At 41.4% G+C, this 12,957-nt stretch overlaps 1 protein-coding gene across 1 annotated transcript in view; it reads left to right on the forward strand.

Moving 5' to 3' along the window:
* Window positions 1-12,957, forward strand: part of clstn2a (calsyntenin 2a) — a 214,619-nt gene that overhangs the window by 101,957 nt on the left and 99,705 nt on the right. The window contains exon 2 of the mRNA XM_015957243.3: window positions 3,044-3,166. Coding sequence (XP_015812729.3) covers window positions 3,044-3,166 — 123 coding nt within the window. The remainder of the gene's footprint in view (window positions 1-3,043; window positions 3,167-12,957) is intronic.

The following is a 12,957-nucleotide window of genomic DNA, read 5'->3' on the forward strand; positions in this document are numbered from 1 at the left end:
ATCGCCATAGTCCGTAAGATATGTAAGAGTTAAAAACAAGAGTGGACCCAAAACAGAGCCTTGGGGTACCCCACAGAACATATCATTGGAATCTGACTTGAGCTTTGTTTATACAGACACTGAAACTTCTGTTAGAAAGCTACAATTTGAACCAGTCTAGAACCGTTCCAGAGATCCTCAGAGTCGCAACGTCTGTTCAACAGGTTCAAAAGCTGCAAAAAGCTCCAACCAAACTAACATGATACATTCCCTGGTGTCTGCAGCCATCATGATGTCACTGGATAATTTTAGGCAAAGCCGTTGACTTCAGTGATCAGCTTTAAATGACTTTCTGGAACAACACCTGCTATTTTGTCAGGAGAGAAAGACGTCACTCCATTAAAATTCATTTTTTAATCACTTTTTCAAAGTGTAGTGATGAGCCATCTTAGCTTTACAGTTACCTGGGTGAACACTTAGCTGACTTTTTCTAATTCAAATGTCTTATTAAATCAATGGCTTTGAATGTCCTTCACTTAATCACAGTTTTCTGCAAGAGATACTTTAAAGCCATACTTAGCAACTTTTTCATATTTTTAAATTATTTTTCTTAAACCAGTATGTGCTAAAATGACCCTTTACAGCCGGGGCATTAAATTTTGAGCCTCGGGGGCCAGTATCCAGCACGTTTTAGTGGTTACTCTGATCCAACGCACTTGATTTAGTGGTTGAATCACCTGTGCAGCACCTCATTGGGCTCTGTTAATCACCTGTTGATTGAAATCAGGTGTGTTGAAGCTGGGTTAAAATTAAAACATGCTGGATACTGGCCCTCCTGGCCCAGATTTGAATACCCCTCCTTTACAGAGTAAATGAAAGGCCACCCATCCCCTATTGCCCCCTGTGGCCAAAATATTCCTGCAACTTTAGACTGGCATGCCACTCTGCAGGCTGGTTTTATCACGTTTCCTGCATGTTTTAGATCATGAACACAGCAGATTTGTTTAATTTAAGGATGAATCAATCCTGTAGACACTAAAGAAGGCTGGGGAGACATTTCAGCTGTTAGATTAAGGTGTTAAAAAGACAAACACACAGCCAGGTTTTGCTTTCGGTTATACAAACGGATGCTAGGTTGTGTTAAAAGAAGGTCAGTTCCCCTTTAATTGCAAACATTACAATTTTTAACAGACCTGTTCTGTTTTTCAATTATAAAATACTTTCTTACTTCAAACATGGTGGAACAGTATCAGTTATCTCAGCAGCCATGGCTTGGAATGAATCCAGACCATATAAACCAATTTGAAACTCTAACTGTGCATTTCTATCCGAACAGGGTTATTAATAGAACTCATTTTGAGTTGATATCCCCACACACCTCTATTGAATCTGCTCTGAATGGGTTAAAGTTGTTTCTCGTATTAGGACCTATTTCCTGTTTCACTGTGACCCCATTCTCTCATTGCACTTGTGACAAGTGAGGGAGAAAATGGGATAGTAGGACAACACTACTGAAGTTTACTTAAACAGATGAAAAGCGGGGAGAAAGCTTTAAGACGGGTTTGATGCATTTTAAATCAGTGCCAGCTGGACATGTCATCTGCTCATTGGCATGAGACAAAGCATTCCTCTTCAGTGGATTAAAAGGTCAGGGTGTCAGACCAGCTCCCAGGGATAGTGTGTGTGTGTGTGTGTGTGTGTGTGTGTGTGTGTGTGTGTGTGTGTGTGTGTGTGTGTGTGTGTGTGTGTGTGTGTGTGTGTGTGTGTGTGTGTGTGTGTGTGTGTGTGTGTGTGCATCTGCATGTGATGAAGACGTACATAAGGTTTTTCTTGTGGCTTGGGTGTTAGGTTTCTATTTGTGAGGTCTTGCTGTGAGGAAGTTTAATTTAGGACATGTTATATTTCACTGCATCAATTAGCAGATGCTTTTATCCAGAGGGACCCATAAGGATCGCACTGGAATTGGTTCAGTTTCTTGTGACAGAAAGCATCAGTGTGCAGACTGCGGGAAACAGCAATGCTCCGACTGAAGGATAATCACTTTTTCCTCTAAGTTAAGACGTCAATAATGACTTTCTGTGTGAGTTTGATCCATGTTAAGCTTCGCTTAATCCACTGCTGGAGAATGGTGTTTGAATGCTGCATTTATTTTCGAATTGGACAAAGATAGAAACAAAGCATAAAGGCAGAGGAAAGTGAAACAAAAAGATTCACAGGAGAAATTAGAGATAACACTGAAAGAGGAAGAGATGCAAAACGCCGCTCTGAAAAATGTGTTTGTTCAGTGTCTTTAGCGAAGTGTTAAAATCAAATACAGCTGATGCCAACATCAAAAGTATAGTTTGAAATAGTATTTTAGATAAAACACTAAATTATAATTATTTCACCTTACTAACCCTTTCTTAGTTACAAAAAGTATTTTTCATGTAGATAGTCCTTAAAAATGCCATTATACGTAAAAAATAAATGTAATTTTCAGGTAATTGCTTTGTATTTATTTGTTTGATCTCACTAGTGCATCCATTTCTTTTAACCTAGCTGGTGGTGTTCAGAGGGACCGGTGGTTCCAGTGCTCGGCTAGCCTGGCCTGCCAGACTCCTCCTCTGTTTAATTATGCACAGATAACAAGTCTGGCAGGCCAGGCTAGTGCTTGGCAGCCTCACCTCTGTCCGTGTGCCCCAGGGCAGCTGTAGCCACATCGTAGCTCATCCCTACCAGGGTGGGAACGTGTGTGTGAAAGGGTGAATGACTGATTGTGTTGTAAAACACCTTGGGGGGTTCCAGGACTCTATATCAAATACAAGCCATTTACCATTTAACGTTAATGAATTCTTATCAAAACCTTAATAAAAAATATAGTCACTCGTTGGGATATTTGATGTAAGAAATACATGGGAAATGTTATTTAATTTTATTTTATTTTTTGCTTTACTGCTCATTGTGAACATTGAAATGTATGTATGTACCAATTTATTTAACAGTGCATTCAATTTAAATATTCACTAATGATTTTTCCAAGACATGGGCTACAGTAATTTTTATGGTGTTTGTCCTCTTTGTACAGTTAACAAGCACAAGCCGTGGATAGAGACCTCCTACCATGGAGTGATTACGGAGAACATGGACACGGTGCTGCTGGACCCTCCGCTAGTGGCTCTGGACAAGGACGCCCCGATTCCTTATGCTGGTAGGAAACTCACATAGCAAACTCTCTGATACGTGTAGTTTATGCAAACAGATTATAATTCAATACATCCTAAGACAGCATATAGCGCTCCGGACGTCACATGACTCTCAGAGAGTAGACGCCATGTTGGCAGGCAACAAAGGTAAACAAAATGAATGGGATCAGCTTGGATTTTACTCCGTCAGAGTTTACTTCACACTTTAAAACTGAAGAAATCGTTTTATATAGTCAGAAATTAAATAGATTAAACATCTCCGACCCTTACTGTGCTCCTGGGATACTTTTTAAAAATGCCAGAAGCTGTCGGAGCGGACCTGACCAGGGAACGCCTTGGGATTTCCCCGGAGGAGCTGGCCCAAGTGGCTGGGGAGAGGGAAGTCTGGGCCTCTTGACTGAGGCTACTGCCCCCGCAACCCTACTCCGGATAAGAGGATGAAAATGGATGAGGATGAAAATGGATGGATGGATGGATGGATGGATGGATGGATGGACAAATAACATAGATTTACATGTAAGTAGTTTAAATAGAGTGCTGTGCTGTTTGAATGTATAAACTGAATACGAGGAGAAATCACTAGTCTGATTTTTTTTCTGTGAATAAAATAAATATGTCAGGCAAGAGCGTCTCAGGATCTGTCTGAGATCTGTCTCGGTGAGACAGATAATAGCAATCCAAAGTGCTTTTTATGTGTGATCTGACAATTGATCAACCACTGTTTAAAAAATAAATACAACTTGGCTAATTGCTGTGATCATAAAACACGAAACGGCAGCACGCAGAAATCACGAGGCAATGTGACATTTACTTGTTACTATGAGTAATAAGACAGAAAAAGCCTAGCCAAAATAAGTTTAGGAAGCCCGCTAAGAATCGTAATAAAAGCATTTCAAATAAATACCATATACAGTTGAGGAAATGTTGGTTTAAGTACCTGATATGAAGTGGTCGCTGCATAATCGAAAACCTTTATTCTCGGGATCCCACAGTTTCATTTTAGCCTGGAGGCTAATGCACAACAGGAATGTACCATATGTCTCATTTGATTGAGTTTTCTGACAATAGCAAATAGCCCAGCTGCGGGCTTCTGCCTGCCACGATGGCGCCGTTTCGATTTGAACTGTTGCATGCCGGGAGAAGTGACGTCAACTCCCGGAGCTCTATACATACGGTAAACACAACATCCAGACACGATGCCTCACATCCACAAAGGACCTTGAAGAGGAAGCCTTGGTGTTGTGTGTCGGCAGCTTCACAGCACCAGACAGAAACAGATGATCCAGCAGTTCTCTGTTCTCACTGTTTGTCATGGAGAGTGGATTCCATTTATCACCAGCAGCAGTGTGATGCAAATGGTTTTCTATCTCAAAATAGATCCCCCCCCCCCCTCCCCCTCTATTGTCTGGAATAACTTTGCACAGACATAAAATATACCAGTTCTCACTCACTTTTTCTTAAAGGTGTGGTTCACTAAAAGAAAAACTTTTTTTAATGATTATTTAGAAAATAGTCTGCTACATCGATCTCCTGCATTAGCTTCTGACAGACGGTGAAACTTTAGGATTTGAAAAGCCTGCAGATCTATGCCACACTGTCATGTAAAACATTCAAGGCTGTTGTTTCATTGCCAGGAATCAGCAGAGAACATCTCGACTAGTAGAAGCTAAACATTAGCATTAGCAACTTCACCACAAGGCAGAACACCACACTTGTGTTGTTTTTTGATTGTGTTGTTTTGTGATCAGCAGAAGCTTTTCCGGCTCGCGCCTCACTTTTTTTTACAGCAGCGGCCAAAAACGATCTCCTAACACATGGATTTTCTGCTCCCTGATCACGTGACGAGTGACGTACGCGGATGAAGATCAGCTTTAGAGCTGGGATGTTTGTTCTCACGGTGCGGGGACTCGTTCCGACGCCCACACAGTAAAAACATGCAAATGACGACTTTAATCGTCATTGGCAGTGAAGGAGTTAAAGTTACTTTCTCCTCTATTTGATTGTGCTTCCAAAAACAGGATAATCTGAACTTTTGCCCACAAGTATGACTTAAAATGACTTCGAAATGAATCAACACTTGACATTTTTTGTGGTTTTTCATGTCACACAGAGCTTGTTTTACCTTTGCTGACATGTTTTGATGTCTATTGCTGCCTTCGTCAGATCAACCGCTGATGCTACGTTTATCTGCAGGCAGCTGAGAACGATATCGCCCTCTACTGTCCACACCTTTTCCGTTGATCACAAGTCCTTTGAGTGGTCCAGCGAGTATACTCCTTTGTCCATGTTCATGGTCCTGGGTCCACGTCGCCTTAGCTCATGGACCCAAGATGATTGTAACAAAAAAAAAAAAAATCAACACTGTCGATTATGTTGATGTTAATTTGTAAGGGATAAAAATGAGAAAAGATCACTGGTTCATTTGAATTTATTAGGGTTGATAAAATATATTTAATCGTGTGATCCTTTCAGGAGTTTGACACAGACACACATGATAAAAAAGCACATCTTATTTTTGCAGCATCAGCTTCTTTGCATCTCAGCTCCTCCTGGTTTCAAGCATTATTTATCAACACTCATACATGTCGGACATTTAGCCACTGGGTTTGTTTAGTCACTGTCACAGTGCTGAGGATGATAATTAAAAATAATTACTACATTAAGCAACCTATATGACCCTACCACTCATTAGTAATACTCCACAGACTGTTTCACTGAATAAATCTTATGGGAAACAACTCCAGGAAACAGCTTTATTTAACATTTTAGCAGTTAAGTTGCTGCATAATCCACAGATAACCAATTCAAACATCTGATGTATCAAGTGAACCTGCCGATGATTTTTACAAGCTATTTACTGTCTGTCAGGTCTGCATAGTGGTGCTGCCTTGCTGTGAAAAGGTTGCAGGTTCATCACCCTGTAAAGTTTGCATGTTAGCCTCTTGCATGTATGAATACATCCAGTTTTCTTCCACAGGCCAGAAACATGAGTTTTTGCTCACTTAGCTACTCTAAATTGTCCATCTCTGTGTGTGAGCTTGTCCAGGGTGTTCCATGCTCCTCAGCCTGAAGATAGGCACCAGCTGGTGGTTGTCATAGAAAATGAATGAATGACTGAATGAACAGATGAATGTTGTCTGTCAAACGCAGGCGATAAAAAGAGAAAACTGTGACAACTATTAGACAAAGCATTCAAAAATGCTCCTGACAGTGAACAGTTAACAGCTCATTATGGTGAAAAATCTCCTATTAATCCAAGTGCTGACAACTGTGAAAAAAAACTCAGCTGTTTATTTCTCCTTTTTCTTCGTGTTTCTTATTTTAATGCCACTTCCATTCTGTAGTCTTGTTAGGGTTCATGAGTGAGCCGTTCTATAAATAATGGGTGAAAACAGCAGATCTTGAAAGGTGTGAAACCCATTCTTTGCTGAATGAGGTAGAGCTTCTAAAGTAAATTCTGTCAGAGATGTTCTGTAGGAGGGTTCAGTTTTAGAAAGGACATTTATTTTGTTTAGCAGAAATAGCTGCCTCAGCTATTCTTTATTCTGAGACAATTTTCATATTCCTTACAGATCTTTTCTCTTTTTGCTCATGCAAATGGCCTTATGGTGATTTGTAGAACATAGTTTCCTCGGTAAACAACTCTGTGATGCAATGAATGTTTAATGACACCACAGCAACTAAGCTGGAGAGAGAAAAATATCATTTTCTGTGTGTTTCTTCATGATTAACATGTGGTTTGTTTGCTTGAGAAGGTCAGCCGTGGTGAGAAATCACCAGAGAGAAAGAGAGAGAGAGAGAGAGAGAGAGAGAGAGAGAGAGAGAGAGAGAGAGAGAGAGAGAGAGAGACAGAGAGAGAGAGAGAGAGAGAGAGAGAGAGAGAGGCAGGCTTGTGACCGGTGATATTTCTCTCCTTGACTGTTTTTTATTGCATCTGGTCTAATGAATGAAACCAACACAATAGCTTCCAAGGAGACTGAAAAAATGGCCATAAAGGAGCAACTCTGTTCTAGTTTATCTCCCTGGGCTTACTCTGTGTTTTGCACTCACAACCCCACCCTCGTGCAGCAGAATAGAACTATTCTGTTAAATGTTCCTCTCGATCTGCTCATTTGTGCCTTTTCCTCCACCTGGCTTCACGTTCCTTCCCTCCACAGCCAGCTGTTATTTCTCCATTCTGTTCCCGCTATCTCGACACATTCCTCCCAACAAGCCAATGAGTCTCTTAGACTACAGATGCTCTCATCAATCCTGGTTTTGTTTTATGGTAGAAAGGAGTCGGCGATCCTTCTGGCTCCACGTTAATTGCAGTCTGAGAGCACAGATGAGGATTTTTAAGTAGCTGCCTATTTCCTCATTTCTTGTAATTCATTCTTTGTTTTTTTTCTTGTTTATTCTCTCCACTAAAGGCCTCATTTTCACCTCTTACCTAATGTTTTCCTCCTTTTCCTCCTTCTCTCCTGCCTCTGACTCAGTGTCTTCCTCTTCTGCAACATCACATTTCACTTTGATGCAAACTAGCGACAGTGGACCCAACCTGAACATTGCACGCTGAGATAAATGCATCACTATATTCCCTTCTATTCTTTGTCTCATCTCTTCTGTACAGAAGAGTGTCGTATTAACCAATAGAAAGTTTTCAATCAAATTAGAATGAGGAATGATGGCAACAAACTCCGGGGCGCTACAAGGCAAGCCGGCATTTGCTTATTTTTATCTCCAGGCCACAGTCAACAGGAACAGATTCCTTCCATTCATCATCGTGTGAGAATAATGTGCTGTGGTACATTGTTTCCTCTGCAGAACTCACAGAGTAGAAGAACAAAAGTAGCTGAAGAGCAAGCGAGTGAGGGGGAACAGATAGCTGAGAGAAAAGGACGGGGACAAAGAGACATTTAATGTAAGAGAAACCAGTAGTTGCTACTGCAAATAAAGCTGCTTCATTATTTCAGCTGTTTGTGTGAGTGTGTGGGTAGCATGTTTGTGCATACTAGGGAGTTGTCATTTTTTGGGTTATCTTCTTAATTTGCATTTATCTAGGAGTAATGTAAACATAGACTCTCTGATCCAGACCGGATCAAAGGTAAACTCCTTTTTCATACTTTACCTCTTAAGCCGGGCGTACACTGTGCGTCTTTTTCACTTTTTTGAGCCGATTTTCCAGTCGTGCGAGAATCCACAAGATCGGGGCGGGTTTTGCTCTGAGCATCGTGTAGTGTACAGGGGGTTACGAGAGGCGATTAACACCACGTGACCAGCTACCGATCATCAATCGTGAGCTCGCACGGACTTCTGGCGTGTTTGATATTTTGCTCGTCCCTCGTGAGGGTATCGCACTGTTGAAGCGGCGCTGCGAGCAGCTGCGACCCAAAAAGTATCAGAACCGCTGACGGCGCATGCGCAATCATGCATCAACACCGCTCGCCCGCTATTTCCCCAATAACACACATTGTTCGGTTTTATTTCTACACGTTTTTTTTACTCACAAAGATTGTCAAGAAAGCATGTTTGTCATTTTCATGTCAAATTAAACTGATCAGAAAACACAGATTTACTTTCTTTATTTCGTTTTCCTCATCCAACCCCCATAAATCCCTGTGTGTCCTCCTGCAGCACTCCCGAAGAACAACAGGCTAGACAAAAAAGTCTGACGTGTTGTGTAAAAACTGCTATTTTTAGCATATTTTTAGGTCCGACGTGTTGCTACCAGACGTACAGTGTGAGCAGTCAGGTCGCATCCGAGAACTGGGTTGTACAGTGTGAGCACATGACTCGTGAGATCTACCCAGCGATGAAGTCGTACAGTTTGAGCTGAAGCTGAGTGCTACGAGTGAAAAAGTCGCAGTGTCCGCCCAGCTTTAGGCCAGGCCTCAGACGCCTGCAGCTCCTGTGGGTGTTTATTGTGAACGTACGGAGGAGGGATGGTGGAGTCAGGGTCCTGCAGCTTTGAGGTAGTCACAGATTTGAATGTGTCTGAGGTGTTAGCCAGATCATTCACGCCCTCGTTAAACAGCAGCTGTTTGTCTCTTATCATGAATCACAACCAGTGTGTAACAAACGGTTTTTGTTCCAGAAGTCTGAAACAAATAAACTAGTGATGTCAAAATGTTTCATCTTCTTCTTAAAGAGCAAGTCACCCCTTACAAGAAGCGTACTTCACTCTCACTTCATGTTTGAAAAATGCAACAAATGCTGTTGCCTAGCAGACCGAGAGGGTGGAGCCACTAACAAATACACACACTCATGACATTGTGACATCATAATGTACCAGTTTACATCATAGCATACCTCTTAGCCAATAGCGACGGCAGATTCAAATTCAAATGTAGTGAAGAGTTTTTACCCGACAACGGCACAACACTGACAGTTTCAGGCAGATCATTTTAATTTGAACTAAAATGCACTAAAGTGCAAAACTATTGACTACACGTGTCTGCAGCACAATTAGACACGCATTTATATAGTTTATCAGAAAAAAATTGTTGATTTGGGGGTGACTTGCTCTTTAAAGTGACTATGTGTAGTTTTTACTGTTAATCTCTGTAAATATCAGTCAAAATGTTGTTGAAAAATATTGGCAGCTTCTTAACATATGACCATGAAAATCAGGTGTAAAATACATGGAAGCGGGTCTAATTCTCTGGGCGACGCCGTATTAGACGCCATGTTTCCTTCTACGGGAGCCCTTGAGGACAAAATGCATTTACTGATTTGTAAGAAACGGTCATAAAATTTCACCATTCACAAACGGATGTGCTTGTCATTTTGCTGAAGTTTGCAATCCCCAGGGCTTTTTGACCCTAATGGGCATCCATTGGTAAGGTCTTACTCCAACACAAGAAACAGCTTGCTTGCAACGATTTAGGTAACTGCTGCCCCCTATCGCCAGGAAAAATGCACACTGTCACTTTAACTTTATCTCATTTATGAAAGTGAAAGAATTTTCACATTTTAGCTAATGCTCAGTGAAAACAGCAGCTGGTCCATGGAGGAAGCAGCTTCCAGAGAAAACCTCGACATTCTTCTTTCTCCACTTCCTCCTTGGAAATTCCACGTTGTTCCCCAGCCAGAGAGGGTATGCAGCCCCTCCAATTAATCCACTGGGCCTGCCACCCAGTTCCCAGTAAATTTCCAGTCCAGTTTTCCAGATGCTTGAACCACCTCAGCTTACCTCAGCAACAGTAGGTGATGGTCTGAACACAGATGGATCAGTAAATCAAGAGCTTCGCCTTGACAAGCAAGCTAAGCACAAAGTGAACACCTCGACTGCGGCAACAGCTGTGACTGGAGGTTTAGTTGCTCACGTTAAACCAGTCCGTTTGGAGGTAAAGTGTGACTAACTGCTTTTAAAACTATTTCAGTTCAACATGCACAGAGAAGTAGAATGAAAATAAAATTATTGGTTAAAGCTGCCGCAGCAAATCTATAGGACAAGCCAGGTTTTGAATGTAAACATGGTCACGGAACACTCACCCCTCCCCTCTGGTATCTTCCCTGAAACGCCTCTGCCAAAACCAGAAACCTGCATTTTCAGGGGAAACGAAAGAGTGCTAAACACCAGTCGCTGTTTTGTAGGTCCAAACGTCTTTTGTTGTCCGTGACTTAAAATGGTGTTTTCTTTTCGGGTAGTTTGTCCTAAAGTTGAAGTGGTAGCAGCCGGCTCTTTCTCCTTCTCTGATATCCTTAAGCTGCGAACACCTCACACTAGTGGTGTTCTGTTGCTAAATACAAAGGTGTGTAAATAATGGAGTAATGTTATGTGAGTCTGGCAATTGCTGGTCCAATAGTTGATCTTGGTCTGAAGCGTGTTATTGGCAGAGGATTTTAGACAAATGTGAGAAAACCACCATTTATTTATTTATTTGTTTATTTATTTATTTATTTATTTATTTATGTTAGAACATTGTTAAGAAGCATGAAAAATGTTTTAAGCTAATTCGTTTTCCAAATTTACTATTGCTGTTTTAAATCGAAATTTCAAAGTTTCAATATTAAATTTCTTTGTTTGAATTGAAACGTCAGAGAATGCCGTTTTTTTTTTTTTTTTTTTTTCATTTTATGATAATGAGCAATTATGTGCTCTTCATTACATTTATTTACAAATGTATTGTTTTATTTTTTAGGTGCTGTGCTCACCGCATTGATATTTTAATAAAAGTATTTTGTACTGGAAATGTTTCTGTGAAGGGAATAGTTTTTGTCCTTAATCAATGACAATCACAAAAGACTACAATAACAAGGACATCGTCATTGACATTTTTCCCTGCACTGTAAGTACCGTAATTTCCGGACTATAGAGCGCACCTCAATATAAGCCGCACCAGCAAAAACCAAAAGGTTTTCTACACACACACACGCCACATTCGAATACAAGCCGCGGCGCAGCAGCCACATGCAGGTCTCCAGCGCACAGCGCATGTATGGCCATAACATAAGATAATTAGACAGAAAGACACTACACGGAGGTTTTTCGTTGTTGTTTTAAGTCAACAAAACGAATTTTTAACACGGGTGAATGTGCCTGCAAGTTTAGAAAAGAAAACAGCACTGATAGCATTCATATTTCTGGATGGTTATAAAATAAAAACAGAACTGACACGTTATTACCGGTCATTTGCATGTTTAGAAGAAAAAAAACAGCGCTGATATGGCATTAATAAGCCCTGGATGATTAGAAAATAAAAACTGCACACAAAACATGCCTGGTTAGTAAATAAAACACTTGCCTACCAGAAAAAGTTATTCGCTCTCATCTTCCTCTTGTGCACTAAAGCCATTAAAGTCCTCTTCTTCAGTGTTGGAGTTGAACAGCCTCAGAAGAGCTTCGTCACGTACCTTTTCTGTGGTGATGTCAGTGTCGCTGTCCGTGTTGTGGTCATCATCCCCGGGTGAAGCTGGCTTGAATGAGTTCTTCCCGCTGCCGTCTCCAGCGCCGAACCTTGGATTCATTCATGCCAAGCTTACGTGCGGCAGCACTGTTTCCCTCCTTTACTGCCAAATCGATGGCCTTCAACTTAAATGCGGCATCATATGAACTCATACGTGTAGTTACCATGATGAGGGGGTATGGATTAGAAAAAAATTCTTCGTAGTGCCGGCTGCTTGCATGTGCTAAATTAAAATGAGCACTTTCTTCGATTTCCACTTTTGACTTCCACCTGATTCACTTTCTGCTGAAGCGCCCCCTGGCAGGTGAAGGAAAATCTTGAGTAAAGCCGCACCTCATTATAAGCCGCATGGTTCAAAGCATGGGAAAAAAGTAGCGGCTTTTAGTCCGGAAAATACGGTACTCAGAAAACATCTGTGTGCTGTTGCCACAGTACAGTTATCGTAAGAGTCATTTTCATCACTTTAAAGCAAAAAAGCAAGGAGGATTATTCTTAAGAAAAATGCTTTTGAATGTAAGTGTCATGATCCACGAGCCGAGGTGAGTGCTCCTCTTCACTAAACCATCTTTGAGGTTCTCTTTCCACAGGTGAGGAGCGGAGGGGACACCAGCTGTGCTACATTCATGATCAGAGGCTCTGGTATAAAAGGAGGATGGAGACACCACTCGACACTGGACGATTGCTACAGTTTTGGTTAGCTCCAGCCACTCGTATTTGCTTGTTCACTTGTTTGACTTCTCGTGTTTGGATTATTGGATTTTTGACCTTGGACTGTTTTTCTTGGATTACGACCTTGGATTCCCCTCTGCACCCCTGTCTGCTTGCCCTGTTTAAGATTACCGTCTTCTCCTTCAACTACTCCGCCGAGAACCCCGGATCTTCAGGACCACGTCCCATCCTCCTCCACG

This window comes from Nothobranchius furzeri, chromosome 11 (genome assembly GCF_043380555.1).
Source record: "Nothobranchius furzeri strain GRZ-AD chromosome 11, NfurGRZ-RIMD1, whole genome shotgun sequence".
Taxonomy (NCBI): Eukaryota; Metazoa; Chordata; class Actinopteri; order Cyprinodontiformes; family Nothobranchiidae; genus Nothobranchius; species Nothobranchius furzeri.